This window comes from Anguilla anguilla, chromosome 15 (assembly GCF_013347855.1).
Source record: "Anguilla anguilla isolate fAngAng1 chromosome 15, fAngAng1.pri, whole genome shotgun sequence".
NCBI classification, from domain to species: Eukaryota; Metazoa; Chordata; class Actinopteri; order Anguilliformes; family Anguillidae; genus Anguilla; species Anguilla anguilla.
Window position 1 is genome coordinate 33073567 of NC_049215.1, and position 17856 is coordinate 33091422.

At 45.1% G+C, this 17856-nt stretch overlaps 2 protein-coding genes across 18 annotated transcripts in view; one reads left to right on the top strand and one right to left on the bottom strand.

Moving 5' to 3' along the window:
- LOC118214077 (R3H domain-containing protein 1) overlaps window positions 1-825 on the bottom strand; it is a 62059-nt gene extending 61234 nt beyond the window's left edge. For 11 of the 14 annotated variants that reach the window (XM_035393568.1, XM_035393562.1, XM_035393569.1 and 8 more), the window contains exon 1: window positions 674-825. The gene's annotated coding sequence lies outside the window, so the exon portion shown is untranslated. The remainder of the gene's footprint in view (window positions 1-673) is intronic. The other 3 variants (XM_035393572.1, XM_035393570.1, XM_035393559.1) reach the window with 2 other exon arrangements.
- A 116-nt stretch (window positions 826-941) lies between these two features.
- zranb3 (zinc finger, RAN-binding domain containing 3) overlaps window positions 942-17856 on the top strand; it is a 63178-nt gene continuing 46263 nt past the window's right edge. Inside the window, exons 1-5 of one of the 4 annotated variants that reach the window (XM_035393575.1) lie at window positions 942-1249; window positions 3107-3294; window positions 13207-13225; window positions 14125-14303; window positions 16997-17228. In XM_035393575.1, coding sequence (XP_035249466.1) covers window positions 3146-3294; window positions 13207-13225; window positions 14125-14303; window positions 16997-17228 — 579 coding nt within the window. In that variant the 5' untranslated portion in view covers window positions 942-1249; window positions 3107-3145. Of the gene's footprint in view, window positions 1250-1289; window positions 1366-1659; window positions 1798-1831; window positions 1872-3106; window positions 3295-13206; window positions 13226-14124; window positions 14304-16996; window positions 17229-17856 lie in introns of those variants that run through there. The other 3 variants (XM_035393576.1, XM_035393574.1, XM_035393573.1) reach the window with 3 other exon arrangements.

The window sequence follows — 17856 nt, forward strand, 5'->3', positions numbered from 1 at the left end:
TAAATTAGCTCGGCCCAGACACAGCTAGCCAAATTTTAGCTGCTAACTTGGCTAACGGTTGCTAGCTAGCGCTTACAATATGTTCTTCAGTTAACGTTGGGTATTCACATGACGTAGACATACACACAAAATATAAGCCAAAATAAACACTACACCGGTAACATAAGTCAAAACGAGCATTTTCCTTAAGAAAAAGTATGGTGGTTAGCTAGCTAGCTTCTTCGTTAGTTAGCTAGAAGGCTAGCCAAAATCTAGCAAACCTGAGAACGAACACACCAAGCCCACACAATGCCAAATGAGATTATGGCAGGCCTTCACATGTTCAGACATTAGCCATCAAGCTTGCCACATAGCGTTTTCATGTAAAACATTCCCTTAAAATGAACAAAACAGAATAGTTACAGTGAGGTAAACCAGTATACTATTGTTTAAAATACAGAGAATCGTAGCTTAAAAACACTGCAATTCAGGAAAATCGCACATGTATTTACAGTATAGTTAGCACCTAGCTAAGCTAGCTATAATTAATGTTAGGCCTTGGTCAACATTGCATTTGGATCTGCTTGTCTTACAGTAGCTAGCTGGCTAGCTAGCTAGTGTACGCAAATAATTCGTAGATCTTTTCAAACACATCGCACGAATAACAGCAATAAAACGTAAAAAATATCCTTACCGGTGCGTAAGGGTGTCAATTTTCTGTAATCTAAAATAGAAATGATGCTTTATATATTTATTTCGTTATATAGAGCCTATCAGTAACACTGAGCTTGACGATGAGAGGCAGTGAGTCCGGGACTCGATGAGAGGGGAGGAAGGGCACCAAGAAACATAACTGACAGACACTCTGGCCAATCAAAGCGGACAATCACAGATAAAGACCCATTCCGAGCTCGCTTTAGGTTTAATTGACGACCGACTACATTTAAAGAGGCGGGCTTTAAGCGGTAAAATTTGGTAGAGTTTATAGTGCTCTATAGACGGCAGACAGAAAAAGACGCATAACATTTAGCTGTGTTCCATCATCATATGACTTTACCCAATATAACTGTTGCAGAGAATGCGTATGTTTGTATTTAGGCTTCTGTTTTTAGAAAACGAAATCGTTTAGAAAGCCAAATGCTTTCTACTCATAAAGTGAACACCGATTATTGGCGGTGTGTGCATAGCCATACGGGATTGAGCTACAGCAGTCTATCATGTGCAGTTGGGAGGGCCTGAAGCATTAATTCATTAAATTATTTCTGAGAAGGTAACAGCTTTACACAGAGCAATACATAACTCCGCCGATTAACAAAACAGTCCAAATTCAGAAAATAATGGATGGATGTTTCGGGAGCAACTTTCTCAAAGCAAGTAATGTGACGGGTAAAATGTTTAAGTAAAAAAATAATTGTTCACTGCAGTTTATAAAGAAGTTCTGGTTATTTTAAAATAAAGACATTCTAACAATACAAAAGCAACTGAGGAAAACGGTGGGTGAGGAAAGTCAGTCAATTTTAATATCTATTATTAGATATTAAAATTTAAAGTATTATTGATGAAAGTTTAGCTGACAGCACTAACTAAATCATTCGACGTTTAGTCTCGCTAGTTTTGACAAATTGTCTAGTAAGGTTTACAAAACGTGAGAATCTCATTATAGCATACCACTGTCCAAGTACTTGGTCAGCTGACAGCCGCATCTTATTGACGTAAAGGCACAAAGTCCAGTGACGTGATCGCGGGAAATGTAAAAAACACGCCTGCTTGTTAAGTTGCAGAAGCAAACGTGACAGTCCTAAGATTATGAATATAGTGGTAAGTGTATCTGAGCTTGGTAGCGTCCATTTTCAGCTTTATGCATGTCAGTAATTGAATGTAGCCATAGCCAGGTAGGTAAATATAATCGTTCTCTGGAATGACCGTAGCCCCTTTCACATTGTAACAGAACGTGTTATCTGACCTAGCGGCTACGTTAGCGACTCAACTAGCTAGCTGAATGTTTTGGATGCTAACGGTTTAGGGCTGAATTGAAGATGAATGCAACTCAATTAAAAAAAGACTCAAACGCTAGTATTAGCTAGTTGGTTGTGTAAACTCTGGTTATTAACAAGAGCATTAGCTCGCTAGCTAATATGGTAGCATGGAGAACCATCATTTTGAGGGCACTGCGGAATTAAAATTCATAGTAGACAACTCGCTAGCGATCTAGATACAAAAATATCAGAAGGCACTTGGTTACAACACGCAATGTCAGTTGGCAGATATTACTGTAACTTGTTAGCCAGCTCATACTTGTGTTAAGTGGACGTGTACAGCTTGCTACAGTAGATTGTTAGTGAGGTAACATTAATGGCTCCCACACTTGGTTGTAAAGTTTGAATCGCAGTAAGCTGTCGTTACACATCGATAGCTAGATACTGTTGTTGTTTTTGTATTTACAAGTTACTCAGTCCTATCCATTGGTACATTTGGTCCACATAGCACGTGGAAAAGTCCTCGAGGGTCATAGTTTACGTTGTGAGAACCAAGTACGGAAAAGCGGCGGCCCATCTACATTTAACTTACTGAGTATAAGTTACCATGTAGATCTTATCGACCGCAACTTTCCCCACACAATTACACCTGGTCGTCATAAAGTTAAATTCAGGCTCCGCTGTCTATCTCTAACACGCGCACCTATGCAGTAAGGATAACACTTCAAATACGTCCTGGCTCATGAAACCTTCCGTTTCAATAAATTGGCGAGAAAAGTGAAATGCATTTTTGTTTTGCCCGAAGCCCTCCTACAGGAAAGTGCAAGCGTATGCAGCACATGCCAGCGCCTTCAGAGTCAACGCGGTGATACTTTTGTGCTTCCGTGACTGGCTAGTCAGCTTGTGCCTGGCTTTATTAGCAAAGTGTCATTGTTAGGTGACAAGGGAAGAAGTGAATCTGCCGGCTGCTGCCAGCGGTGACTAAGGTAGCAACTTTAGTCAGGCGGAGCTGGCTGCTTGCATCGCGCTGGAGCGGTGGCTTGTCACATGTCAGAGTGGAGTTTTTACTCTTTCTTTTTTTGTGTTGTTTTCTTTTATTTTTTTCTTTACTTATTTATTTATTTTTGCTCTTGAATTGATTGTGTCTGCAGACGCAGCCATCACTACACAACGCGCGCGAAGACGAAGGTATGAGTTCCGGTTCGGTTGTGGGTGAGAAGGAGGCCGGCCCCGAAAATCTGCAGGACAGCCAGCTGCTTGGCCTTCCGGTGAAACTGCGCCAACGGCTGATGCCGTTCCAGAGGGAGGGGGTCGAATTCGCGCTGGCCAGAAACGGACGGTAGGTCGTCATTTCTGAACGGGAACCGGAACGCGAACGAGAAGCTGGCATTCGGAGCAATTTTGTCAGCAGTGTGGGATCACGTCATGAAGTTTCACTTGCATACCACATTTAAACACCGGCTCATTTTCTCCCCTGAATGTCATAAAACTGCTGACAGTTTTGATTCTTTCACCACCACCCCCCCTCCCATCCTCCCATCGTCCCATCCTCGCCTTACATCTGGGCTGTCTAAATCCCAGAGCCCTTTGGCAGTCGAGTGGTAAGGGAATCTTCGACTTGTTAATGAACCCCATCTCTATTGGGGTGAAGTTTTTTTTTTTTGGGAGCATGGAGGTGAGGGGAAGTCTTCATGAGGGTCTTGCGGTGAGGAAGTCAGTCAATCCAGGGGGACACGGGAACAGCTGCTCCGTTTGGACAGGGTCACCCCGTCCGTTAGTGGGAGAAATTGGCGTGACGCAAACGCCGCGGCTGGAATTCGAGCAGGGCTCTCCCTGGAGGCCGGTAAGGCAAGCTGTAAGCAGCCATCGGCAATCTGGGCACACTGCGTTGTGGGTATTGATCGTAGGAGCCTGACGTCATCGGCGTGTTCCAGCCACTATAAATTTAACAGGATGCACTGGCAAAACTTCAATAATTATCTATTTTTGTCCTGTGTAGATTAGCACAGTCTCCTGTAAATCTCCAAAGACAGTTTAGAGCTAATAAGCATGCTTTGCGAGGATCAGGTAGCGTTCGTTATCTTTCTCAGGACAGGTAACGTCTCTCCGACTGGTCAACGGAGACGGCCTGTTTGGGGTAAGAACCGGCACTAGAATGTCCTAGTTGGGTTAAAGCGCAGTACACTGACCCAGGTCATTCAGAGGTTGCCGGTAGCAGCGATTGACGCTGTTTGTGAGGGAACCGTTCCTGATGTGTGCGCTGGTGCAGCGACAGGGCCAACGTGACGTCCCGCTATTTCTGTGTAGCTGCTGCGTGGGCTGTCTGCAGCAGTCATGGATGGTCCAGACCGCTCCCGCGAAACAGACTTTCCCTGCTGCTGCAATGTGTGGGCAGCCATCTTCCATCCATCCATCATCTACACCCCACTTATCCTGAGCAGGGTCACGGTGGGTGCTGGAGCCTGTCCCAGCATGCATTGGGCAAGAGGCAGGAATACACCCTGGACAGGTGTGCAGCCATCTTCTGAAAGGAAAACTCTCTCTGGCTAACAGCAGTGGAATTATGCAAAGTAATTATAGGATCTGGAAATGGACGGGGAGGGCTTTAGTTAAGCACAAACTCACACTTTAATTTGCCAATATATCATGTTTAATTGCGACAATGAATCTCAATTTTGGTTCTTAAATCAAACAGTGTGCTTGAATTATTGAGCCTTATTTTAGTCCATATTTTAATCATCCTCTGAAGAGCTGTAATAATACATAATACATTGAATTTTTATACTTTTCAAAGATTCTTTACAACATTATAGCAAAATGGGGTGGGATAAATAAGAGAAGAGGATGCAAAAAAAAAAAAAAAACAAAATGGCTGGACTTAAAAAATACAAGAATACTAGATGCATAGGGCAGAGACTATAGACTAAGACTAAAGCTGCGTTTTATTGACTTAAAGTGAATTTCTTTAAATGTAAATTCTTAATAATATATTGTTGGTATACTGCTAAAGGTATGTTTAGATTTTATATGGTTTAGTGCTTCTGGCTCACCTTGGAGGTCATCGGCTATACCGTTTAAATTTTTAATTTATTTTTATGATTATTATAATATTTTTTATGGCAGAGCAATGGACTGACACCATACGTATTTCCCCTGATCTACTAATGGCCAGAAAAATCTAAAGCCACCAGTGCCAAGGCTGTTGTTTCCCTGGCTCAAATCAGAAGCATCTGATTTCTGATCCGCCTGACCTTAAATATACCCCAGATGCGCGAGTGTGTAAACATGGGCTTTTAAAAAAATGCTTTCTTTTTTTTTTAATGTTCTCCCGACGTGGGAGGGCTGCGCCATTCCTCTGGTGCTCTCTCTGCACCCGTGATTTATTTGCAAATTGATCGGTAACCCTCCTGGGATGGTGTCTGCCTTTGCGCATCTCCCGGTGAAATTGGGGAGCCGGGTGAGGCCGCTCTTATTTGAAGTGGCTTCAGTCTGGCTAATGGAGCAATCTGTTCCCCATTGAGCGTGCTCTCAAGCTCAACGCCTCTCCGATGCTTTCTGCTGCATTATTCATTTTTTTTTTTTTTACATTTTTTTGTGTTATCGGTCCCCAGAAACTGTATATTACAGGGTATTCACCTCTGGTTATTTTTTCTTTTCTCATCTATTGCCGCTGGGCCCATTTCTACCTTTTTTTTTTAATGCTGGCCTGTATGTGGGAGGGCTTTCTTAGTAAATATCCTTCAGTGTGCTTCAAGAGTTTGAGCGGGCTAATCGGATAAATCAGTTAAGTGGTAGTATTTCTCTTTCTTTTTTTAGTGAGTGGTGTTCATCTGAATACCGGCATTATATATTTATTTTCTTTGATCGTGTTAAGTGGCGCATACACCCCCCCCCCCCCCCTCACAGCTGTCCCCCTCACTCTCTCCACCACCTCCACATTTTAAGAAGTCAGAATCGTTATCCGACCTGGCGATGCGACGGAACCTTTTGTTTTCAAAGGCACTGATGTCGGAGCGTGTAAGCGGATTTGTTTAAAAATTTTAAAAAAGAAAGAAAAGAAGCGTCCCATGGCAGGGGCTGCGCTGGCTGGCTGGCCCCCGCTGCCGGTCCCCCCGACTGAATGGGCGCGTACGTCGCGCGCGTCACGGGGAGGACGGGAGGGGCGGAGGACGGGCGGGCGGTGCGGAGACGAAGGGCCTTTTGTTGCCGCTGGCCCGAGGGGGGGGCCTGCGCGCAGAGCGGGGCGGAGAGGCAGGCGCTTATCGCGCAGTCAGGCGGCTCTGGCGCTGGGTGAGTGGGAGGCAGCCGGCGCATCGGGGCCCCGGCGTATTATGAGCGCGCGGCCCCTCGCTGACTCACCCGCGCCGCCGCCGGTCCGGGGCCCGAAGAACGCGGGGCCGCGCCCACGTCCTCCGCCCACTCCTGCCCCGGCTTTCTTTCCGTCGTACCGCACGGGGAGGGGTGGGGGGGGGTTTGGGGGGGGGGAGGAGGATGATAAAAGCCCTGCTCTCCCAGCGCGGTGTGTGCTCCTTAATGCTAAACGCCACGCCCCGTTTTTACGGTCCCCAAGCCGTTAGCACTGACTCCTGCTGCGGCTAGCGGAGGCTAACGGCGGCAGCAGCAGCCAGCCGCCTGAGTGGGAGCAGAGAGTCGGTGCAAGCCAGGATTATTGACAGCCATTTTGTGGAGACTTGCTTTTGAAGTAGATGGGGGGGGGGGGGGGGTGTGTGTGTGTGTGTGCGGGGCTGGGGGAGGTTGGGGAGATGGAGGAGCCCTGTTACTGTCTGACAGTGGGGGGGGGGGACATCACATGGTTGTTCCACGCAGGCCTCGAAACAGGAGAAATCGGGGCGAAGATGTTGGTGTTGTCAGAAATGTAGGAAGTCAGATTTGATGCTTGTCAGTGTTGGCCAGTGTGACTGGGGACAGACGCACTGCGGTGTGTGTGTGTGTGTTTTTGTGTGTGTGTGTGTGTGTGTGTGAACTAGAGGCGAGACATTTTAGAGTAGAGGTGAGACTATTTTCTGTTCATGATGACAAGCAGATTTGTCCATGCGATTACGCGAGTATGTTTATTTTTTTTTTAAAAACATTGAAACCATTCACGCAGACACACAATGTGATGTCAGCTGTTTTTATTTATGCATTTTTGTACATCGGTTGTGCCTTGTTGCTTTCATTCGACAAAAAAAAAAAAAATCTGCTTTTCCTATGACGTTTTTTTTTCTCTCTGTCATTAAGAGCGTGCCGATGAGTACTCGGTTATTTGAGTAAGCGGTGCCCCCCCGAGGGTGAACCTTGCAGTTTGCGTCACGTCGCCTGTGAGACTGGCGTGTTGCACGCGCGAGCCCCTCGGTCAGCTCACCATCGCCCGTGTGACCGCAGTCTCGATGCCATCGGACGCGCCTCGTGGCTGATTGGGCTGGGAGTGGGAACGGGAACGGGGTATGACATTTTAAGGCCGCTCTGTAAACCTTTTCAGGAGCACGGCCGCCCCCTTACCTTTTCAAAACCATCGATTTGTCTCCGGCCTGCTGTGATTTCCCCTTTGAGACCGTGTGGAAAGGCCATTACAGAAGAAAGCCCTGCGTATCTTTTCTTGTACTGTACCTGTGCACATGCAGTGGGCTTGACCCCACACAAAAGCAAGCTAACTGTTCTTAACTGGGACTACTGATTATTCCAGCCCATTGCACCCCTTATTAAACAGTATAAACCCTCTTAAGAGTTTATGATGGTGTTAAAGAGTCCATATACATTCGGTGCTCCAGAGGACAGAGTGTTTTGATTGGTTCAAACCAATTCAATGATTGACAGTTCATTATAGTTTCATCCATAATAGTGTTAATGATGCCTCCCCCACTCTAGCGCGCAGTTACATTTTTAAAGGTGCTGGGGGGGGGGGCGGGATCTGCAGTGGTGTTCGACGCTAGTGCGTTAATACAAACAACAGAAGCAGAAGGAGGGGGGTGGGGGAGTGGCCTGAGGGGAGTGGGGGAGTGGCCTGTGGGGGGGGGCACTGCAATTACAGAGAAGCGCCCAAACTCATCCATCATGCAGCAGGGCCACGTGGAACTCCGTATGAGTGCTGATGGGATCCCTGCGCGTTGACATAATTACCCGGGTTAATGGGAGGTGTCCCTAACACCTGATTTGAGCGGCGAGTCTCGCACCTGGGGGGTCAGCAGCGATAAAGGGTCGTAATTAGCACGGCGCTACGCTACGCGAGGACGTTTCTACAGAGGCTTCGGTGGCGGTATCAATCGCGCGGTCGTGCAAACCGCTTAAGGTTCTCAGACGCGTGTGAAGACGTCCGACGGGGCTTTGTGTCTCTCAGGCGAGTGCGTAGTGTAGCTTATTTCAGGCTGGGCCTAACGGGGGGGGGGGGGGGGGTTAGGCTACGACCGGATGTAGTCACTGACCAGTTGGCTTTTTGGGGGCAAATTAGGAAACTGCTTGAACTAAAATTAGGTTCATAAACTGTTAAGCAAAACTACATTTCACCCTGAGCTACCTGTTTTTTTTACTTTCTGTGTTCTGTATATAATGATTGGTCATTTCCTGTAGGTACAGTAAGTGTATTCACCATAGATATCTCATGAATTGCACAAAAGCCTAGCTTTTCCCTAATAATAATGATTATGATGATGAGAACAACAACAACAAGAAAAACAACACTCTAGGGCTGTTGATCAATTGTTAGATATTAAAATTGTAAAAGCAAATTACATTTTAGTGTGAAAGTTAAAATTCAGATATGAAAGGGGGAAAAAAATGTAGCGTGTCTATATTGCAGCTGTGTTTCTTTCAACTTGGGTTGTGTTGAGCCAAAAATAAATACCTTGCATTTTAACGCCTCATCTGTTGAAAATGAAAGTGCACTTAACATTTCATCCCTGGTTCCTTGGGGCGATCGGAACATTCAAACGTCATTTATTTTTGGCCGCTGTTGACAGCCCTGCAATATTCAAACAGAATTTGAACCACAACTGACTAACGGCCAACTGCCCCAGCTGCTCTGGAGAGCTGCTGCTGAACACCGTTATCCAGCGTCCATCTTCCAATGAAACTGCCCTCAAACCAGACCCTGCTGCATATCCAATTTTATATAATGGGGTACGCTGCTCCAATATTGACCTCTCAGACCCCCCCCCCCCCCCCCCCCCCGTGTAATACAGTTCTATCTAAAATAGGGCTACAGATACAAGAAAAGAAGAGTGACCCTTTGTGGATTATTGTGTAATAATCTGCGGCAGGAAAATCCTTCCAGAGAAACGGCACGCAGTTGCCTGCGCATCCGGACTCCGGGGGGGTGTCGGAAGATCGGCGTTCTGGAAAAGTTTTCTGTGCCGTCGTTAGGCAACGGCGGAGTGGCTTCCGCTGGGAAGCGAGCGAGCGAGCCGTCTGGCGCGAGTCGGCCGGGCCGCGCGGAGAACGGAGTGATTAATGCGAGCGGAGAAACGGCCAGCGCCTGACGGAGGCTCGCCCGGTGTGCCACTGCAGTATACGACAGGAGAGAGAGGGAGAGAGAGAACGCCGGCGCAATTAAACAACATCAGCAGCAAGGAGGACATTAATCACATCCATCAAGCAGAGAGAACCCCCCCCCCCCCCCAAACACACTTACATACTCACACTCACATACTCACTCACAAACACATACACACACTCACATACTCACATACTCACACTCACATACTCACTCACAAACACATACACACACACACTCACATACTCACACACACACACACACACACACACATACTCACACGCGCTCACACTCACACACTTACATACTCACACGCACACACATACTCACACGCGCTCACACTCACACACTCACATACTCACTCACACACTCACATACACACACACACACACACACACACACACACACGCACACACATACTCACACACTCACAGACACACGCACAGACATACACACACTCTCTCACACACACATACACACACTATATATATACACTCTCTCGCACACACACACACACACACACACACTCACACGTACACTCGCACATGCACACACACATTCGCATGCACACTTACTCACACTCACTCACACACGCACAAACACAAACAAACCCACACACGCCCTCACACACACACCCTCACACTCACACGCTCTCTCAGGCCACCAAACCAGCCCAACCTCTGTGTTTGGGACAACTTTAAAGGTGGGGGTGAAGGAAGCACTGCTGCCCTGTAGAGTAAAATGAAACAGGCCAAGGTTGTAACCTGGGCAACGGGAGTTAATAAAACTGTCAGCTCTGATTTTCCGATCCCTGCCAGAAACGTAATTGCAAAACTGAAAAGGGAGGAAAAAAAAAAAAAACTAATTGTAATGAAGATCTTTGTCGATGTAATTTGTTTGCTGAAGGATTTTGTGAATGACTACGCTTCGGGTGTTGATATTAATTGAAAATGATTTACCTGTCAATGATACGCCCTGATCTGCTGGGGTAGGTTTTCGATTGAGGGTCAGGTCAAGTGTTGCATATAATTGAGTGTTTGACAGCGTATATCCGCCACCAGCTATATTTATCTGAAGAGCAGTTTCTCTGAACAGCAGAGTTCTTGTGCGGATTCTTAACTAGATGCATCATGGGTCCGCTAGAGAGATGAGTTTCCGTCCAGAGGAAAACTCCTAAAGAAATGGATGCTTCGAGTTACGCAAGCCATCAAACCTCAAATTTCTAGAACTGTAATTAAACGCCCAATTTTTAAGCTTTAAGTGCCGATATTATTCATTTCGTAGCCCACTGTGTGATTCCCCTGGATATGTGCAACCAAATGTGTTTCTTTCTTAATGCAGTGACTGACTTCATTACTGACTATGAATAGACTAGACTGTAAATAAATCTAAAAGGGGAACACAAAAACGTAATAAAAGTCTCAACTTATTACTGACACATTAATGCGTTTTATTTTTCAACGTTCCGTTATCTCTAATCTGTAAATCGCTCATGACGGTATGTAAATACCGTCTAAGACGTGTTCCTCGCGCGGTGCCTTCATCAGCATGAAATGGACAGAATGTACCGAAAGCACCGGAACCTTCCGTAGGCTGTGGAGAGGGGCCTGCGGCTGCGTTAATGGGAGGATGGGCGCGGGTTCCTGTGGAGAGCCGTGCCTGGCAGGCAGCTGTCATTGGCTCCCGGTCCCGTGTCTGCAGTTCCCCCTGTTCCCCGGTCCTCCTGCAGTCATTTCAATCCCATTAATTGAGGGGGGGGGGGGGGGTGCGGGGGGGGTGTCCGCCACAGGCTCGGGAAAAGGCACACGTCGCCTCGGTTTTCCCCCAAAAAGTGTCATTTTTGCGACTATGGCAGCATGCCATCAGAGAACGTCTGCTGCAGTCGAAATGGACACATTTCCGATCAACAGATCATTTATATTTGATTAATTACCGATATTATTCCTTTACGTTACCTATCCTATGGTTTCCATGAATGTGAGTGTGTACTTTGTCTATTAATAATACACTGTACTCTTTCCTATTGTTGTATACTCTAAATTGTTAATGATTACTGTGGACTAAATAAATGTAACGGGAAGAACTTTTTTTTTTTCTCCTCTCACATAATCACGTATTTTGCAAAGGAATATTTAAACGTTCTCCTGTGTCCTCGGGACACTTCCTGAAGACAGTGGATATTATTCACAGTTACGTGGCGTCAGTGAGTCTCCCCCGGGGGTTTTGAAAGTTTTCCGTTATTTTAAATTTCACCCACACTCCACTGACAGGTTCCTCTTCTGGGGGTGTCTTGAGCTCGCTTATGGTGCGCACGGAGCGATTCTATTCGATGGCAAACACAATTCTGTAAATCTCGCTTTATTAAAAATGTCTGCAATAAAGCAGACTTGGAACCGACGAAAGTTAAAACCTGATCAAGATCAGATGTTTCTCATTAGTATCTGAAATTATGAGGTTTGGTGTGGGGGGGAAGGGGAAGAAGAAAAAAAAAAGCAAGAACACACTCGAATATGAGAACAAGATGACATTTACCATTCTGTACTGTTTGGATTCCAAAGTTCAGGAAGGAAATCTCACTCAAGATTGCTTTCTTTCTCTGTCATTTAATTAACCTTAACATGGATTAGAGTTATTTGGCATTAGCCTGACGGAAAGGGAGGAGGTATAGAAGTTATTTCCTTTGTTAAGGAGCTCGCAGGGAAATATTTGCCAATATCTATTCGTGACGCATTAGGGATAATACGCCTTGATATTTAAAGTCAGTGTTGGCTTGTGCCTGTGAACGGTAAGCGAACAGTTTGCCTTTTAACGTGAACCACAACTTAACATCCAACTTTACAGCCTCAAAACAAACTTCCATTGCAAGGCTGGTGACATCAGTTTTGCACTGGTAGTTTGTTATGAAGCTTTGCTCTTTCCTCATATGGTCAGTGAATTGTTCCAGTGGTCTAGAATACATTGATCTGCCACTGGTAAAAGCATACATAAATGTGTAATAATTGATTTGTATAAAGGTCAATAAAACAGTGCTTAACGACTATTGTTTCCCATTAGGAAACACTTAAACTTATATTATTTGAAAACGGAGGATATGTATAAATTATAATTGCTTTCAAATGCACATATTTCATTTATGTACAATATATTTTTAATATTTATATATGCATATAGGCTCAGGGCTCCACGCATATATATATTTTTTCCAAGGAACACGTGCTCCTAAGTTGGAAAAATTTTGGAGGACAGTAACGCATCCCAATTAGTACATGAGCTCCTAAATAATGTGTTTAGTTTGACACACATTAAATGCTCCTGAAATGGGAGCACTGTACAGCCCTGTGGCTACATGTTTCTATGGAGATTGTTGCTGTGCAGTTGTTGTTGGTATAGCTCGCTAGCTGCTGACTTAATAGCCATCTTTGCTCAATGAAGATTTTGAATGTATCAATTTTTTGATATGTGAATGTACAGATATGCGTAAGATCTTACGATACAATTTCACTATCAATACCAAATAATATATTTTGTAAACAAATTCAAAGTATGCATGTTTATACATAGATCTACAAAGCTACATAATTGTTAGCCAGTTTTAAAAATAAAAAGTATTATGTTTAAAAGACTGCAGTATGATAATTCTTTATACAGACATAAACTAATTATTTCAGTTATTTTTGTCTGTATGGTAGGACACTTGTATAATATATATATATAATATACTGTGTGACACATGCATTAAAAATGCATTTTTCTTTTCTTCAGGTGTATGATTGCAGATGAGGTAAGATCATACTAAAATGTTATTCATTATTTGTCTGTGAATAATTAAAGTTGTCCAATGTAAAATCATATATAGTTTACTAGCATTCATTGGTTACATTCTGTTAACATGACTTCCCTTGAATAACACATGAGGAAATGGCTGTAAAAACAGGCTGTTGATCATGTTTTTATAGACTTGTTGATTGATTGGTTGACTGACTGACTGATTTGTATTATCGCAGATGGGACTTTGGTTGGTTGACTGATTTGTGTTATCACAGATGGGGCTTTGATTGGCTGACTGATTTGTGTAATCGCAGATGGGGCTCGGAAAGACGGTCCTGATTGGTTGACTGATTTGTGTTATCACAGATGGGGCTTTGATTGGTTGACTGATTTGTGTTGTCACAGATGGGGCTTGTAAAGACGGTCCTGATTGGTTGACTGATTTGTGTTATCACAGATGGGGCTTTGATTGGTTGACTGATTTGTGTTGTCACAGATGGGGCTCGTAAAGACGGTCCTGATTGGTTGACTGATTTGTGTTATCACAGATGGGGCTTTGATTGGTTGACTGATTTGTGTTATCACAGATGGGGCTCGGAAAGACGGTCCTGATTGGTTGACTGATTTGTGTTATCACAGATGGGGCTTTGATTGGTTGACTGATTTGTGTTATCACAGATGGGGCTCGGAAAGACGGTCCTGATTGGTTGACTGATTTGTGTTATCGCAGATGGGACTTTGTTTGGTTGACTGATTTGTGTAATCGCAGATGTGGCTCGGAAAGACAGTCCTGATTGGTTGACTGATTTGTGTTATCACAGATGGGGCTCGGAAAGACGGTCCTGATTGGTTGACTGATTTGTGTTATCACAGATGGGACTTTGATTGGTTGACTGATTTGTGTTATCGCAGATGGGGCTCGGAAAGACGGTCCAGGCCATCTCCGTGGCCTACCTGTACAGGAAGGAGTGGCCGCTGCTCATCGTGGTCCCTTCCTCTCTCAAATACCCCTGGATCGAGGAGATGGAGAAGTGGATCCCCGAGCTGAGCCCAGGGGACATTCACCTGGTGGAGAACAAGATGGACGTGTCGTAAGTGTCCCCATTTAAACTGGAGGATTTCACTCCTTCACTTACCGGGGTTGATAACATTCTTGGGAAAACAATTCAATATTTGAAGTTTATTATTATTATTATTTTTAAGCTATATTTCCTATTTCCTATAGGTGGTTGCAATGCGAGTTTGTAGGTATAAACACATACATTATGAATGCATTTTAATCGGCCTTACCTGACTTCCTTACCTAAGTTTTGTTTCTGAATTGCGTGCAAATGTAGATCTACATGGAAATCTATTCCTGTCTATGCTGTAATGCATCTACTGCGTATCATTGTGTAAGCGTATTACCCAGCACTAACAGTACACTGTGCTGGAATCCGACGTGGTATGGGAGGAATGGTGCGCAGAGAGCTGGGGGTAACAGTCTGCATTGCCTGCGTTGGCGTCGAGCTGAATTTCCATCTCAGCGCAGCGCGTGTCATTGCGATTGTCACATCGCCTGACTGGTGAGGATCCCGGAGACGGGAACGCGTCTGTCCTAAACGATACGGGATCTGTGTGCTCCTGTAAAGGAGAGTGAAAGGCAGGCAGCGAGTTAAGTGGAGAAGGGACCTCTCTCCCGTCCTCATTCACGTGCCCCTGTCCTCGATATGTTAACGGTTGTGGCCGCGAGCTCCTGTCGTCACAAATATAAGCACGACATTAGTATTGAAACTGCTGGCGCAGGAGGCTCATGTGAAATTCATACCCCCCCCCCCCCCCACCATCCCCCCTTTTTCATGCCATTTCCTTTGAGAGAGAGAGAGAGAGAGAGAGAGAGCCCGATCTCTTGTTGTTGTCGTGGGTTGGTAAATTTTTTATGACTCTGAGGCGTGCGGGCCTGTGCGGCGCGGTGTTCGGCTACTTGAGGAAATTGTTTTGTGGGGTCCGGGGGGGGCGGAGGGCGGGGGAGAAACCGGGTGCCTGAGACAAATCCTCAGACACCCCGAAAAAAACTATCTGACACCTCTCTCCTCTCCTCGATGCCTCAGCGATGCGAAAGCCAGTCTGGAGGCATCGGATGCACAGCCCCGGCCTGGGACGTATAACTGCGTAAGAGCGCTTAATGATATGCACTTACGCCATCCTTCTTTGGTATAATTTCAAGGATGATTCCATGTAATGTTACTGCAATGGCGTGAAAAGTACCGTTTCGAGTATCGTGTGAATTTCGGGGTTTGAATCGGGGACGCGAACTACGCTCGTTTTTGACCGTGGACTAGCTGCTGTCTGAGAAGGGAAATAACCGACAGATCGGTTTTTATAACCGTTTGATGTAGGACACCGCTAATAAAAACACACCACTGCCTAAATCAGCGCAGATCACAGTGCAGATTCAAATATAAAAATAAGCATTGCTATATTTCTTTACAAAAAGATGAGAATGCTTCTTCACTGACTGCACAGGTCTTCAGTGAAGTGGCAAGTTACAGTCTCAGTATAAGGCTCAGAGTGTAAGGCTGAGCAGTCTGCGCTGTCCACACATAGATGGTTATCACAATGTTGTCAGACTTTGATAGAATGGTACGGAGAGAGGCGGCCGCTTCGCCGTGAGCTGTGATGGTTCTTCGCGCCACAGTACACATTCAGAGTATATTCGGGCTCAGAAAGCGCTAGTGGGTCCCGAAACCCTTTCCGCGCTTACTGGGAGTATGCATTTCACATTCATTTCAGCAGTTAAAATGATGGATTCAGCTCGACCGCTGCCTCCCTGGGGCCTCACTCTAGAGTCGGGTGCTCGTTTGCTCTGATCCCATGGCTCGGAAGTGGGTTATCAGCATAGGTGTCCACGTGTGGTGTGCGAATTTGGCCGCGCGTGTTTCGCACTGAGCAGTGTTTTCAGTGAGCTTCTTAAAATCATTCGGCACAGCGCTCCGGCCATCTTTTCAACCGACAGTAAAGTAAAGTGAGTGACAACAAGCCCCGCCCACCCCCTCTATTACCCACTCAGAGCCGTAGCCTAGGTAACATACGGTGATCTTTTGTTTTGAACGGTTTGAGAATAAATTAAAAAAAAAAAAATTATTTTAATTTAACGTTCACCATGTTTGCCACTGACAATTGTTTACATCCCTAGTTTGGATGTGTAAATCGTTCATATAAGACTGTCCGCATTATGAAGTGGTCTAGAAGCTGGTGTGTTTTCTGTATAAACTGCCAGTTAAAGGAAAATTAATTGGGTGGAAGCTCTCAGGTGGCTGCTTGTCTTTGATTGGTCCAAATTATTACAGCGTCTAAAGCATTAGTATTTGTTCTAAAGAAAGAATCGCACAAATTGGAGGAGTGTTGTTGTTGCCATAGAAATCTTCCTTCCTCTGAATTTCAGCATCGAATACAGCTGACCTGCTGATCGCTGTCATGGTAACCTTTAGTTTGGATCTCAGTTGTATGCTGGAATGGATAGCGCAGTAATTTCAACAGTTCCATACATTATGCCGAGAACTCCATCGCTTGCATTCTTCCACAGCCAGTAAATCCTGCCAAAATGCTTTTAAATTACATGTTAACATAACATGACGTAACGTAACATAAATGTGAACAAGCCATTCAGCCCAACAATGCTCGCCGTTTTCCTACCACTAAAGGGCACCTTAGTGCTCAACGTTTCCCTACAAATAAACAATGTTGTTTAACCTGTGAGCCTCTAAACATGGAGGGGCACTGATCCTGTGTGGACGTCCCACAGGGGGATCAGCAGCAGTAAGGTCACTATTTTGGGGTACGGGCTCCTCACCACCGATGCCCAGGTCCTGGTGGACGCCCTCACCAGGCAGAGCTTCCGGGTGGTGGTGGTGGACGAGTCCCACTACCTGAAGTCGAGGAACGCGGCCCGCAGCAGGATCCTGGTGCCCCTGGTCCAGCGGGCGCAGCGGGCGATACTGCTGACGGGCACGCCGGCGCTCGGGCGTCCCGAAGAGGTAACGTTCACGCTACGTTAGCATGCCTTTAAAATAAAAAAAATGCTTTAAATGGTAAATGGACTGCATTTATATAGTGCTTTTATCCAAAAACTTGTTTTTCCTTTTTTTTGGTCATTATTACATATCTCATGCTCACTGAAGCTGACATCAACAGCACAGCGCAAGTGGAGCGGGCAAATCATACAGTGAGACCAGCAGGGTTTTGAAAATTTTTTTTTATTTGATTAATTTTTTTGGCTATTGTAATGACTCGGGGATGAAAGTAGCCAGTTCCAGTTCTTATCCCTTGAGCAGTGTGGTGAGTTCTGGTTCATGGACTCTGGGGATGTAAATGTATATCTGAATATTCAGATACTTGTTTGAAATGTAAAACTCGGATAAGAGAAATGTATATTAAGTATTTGGTTAATTTCCACAAAAAGTCGTATTCCCATGGACCTTCATAGCTGCTTTTTCACACTTGTTCTGTGAGGCACTAAAAAAATTTCCTGAATATAAGAGGGTGAAAAAATAGACGGATGTTTTAATACCGTTTTAAATCATTTGCAGTACTTGCAAAAGTCTTCATATATTACAAACAAAAAAGTTCTATTGGCAGTTCTGTTTTGTTTCTAACATTTTAAAT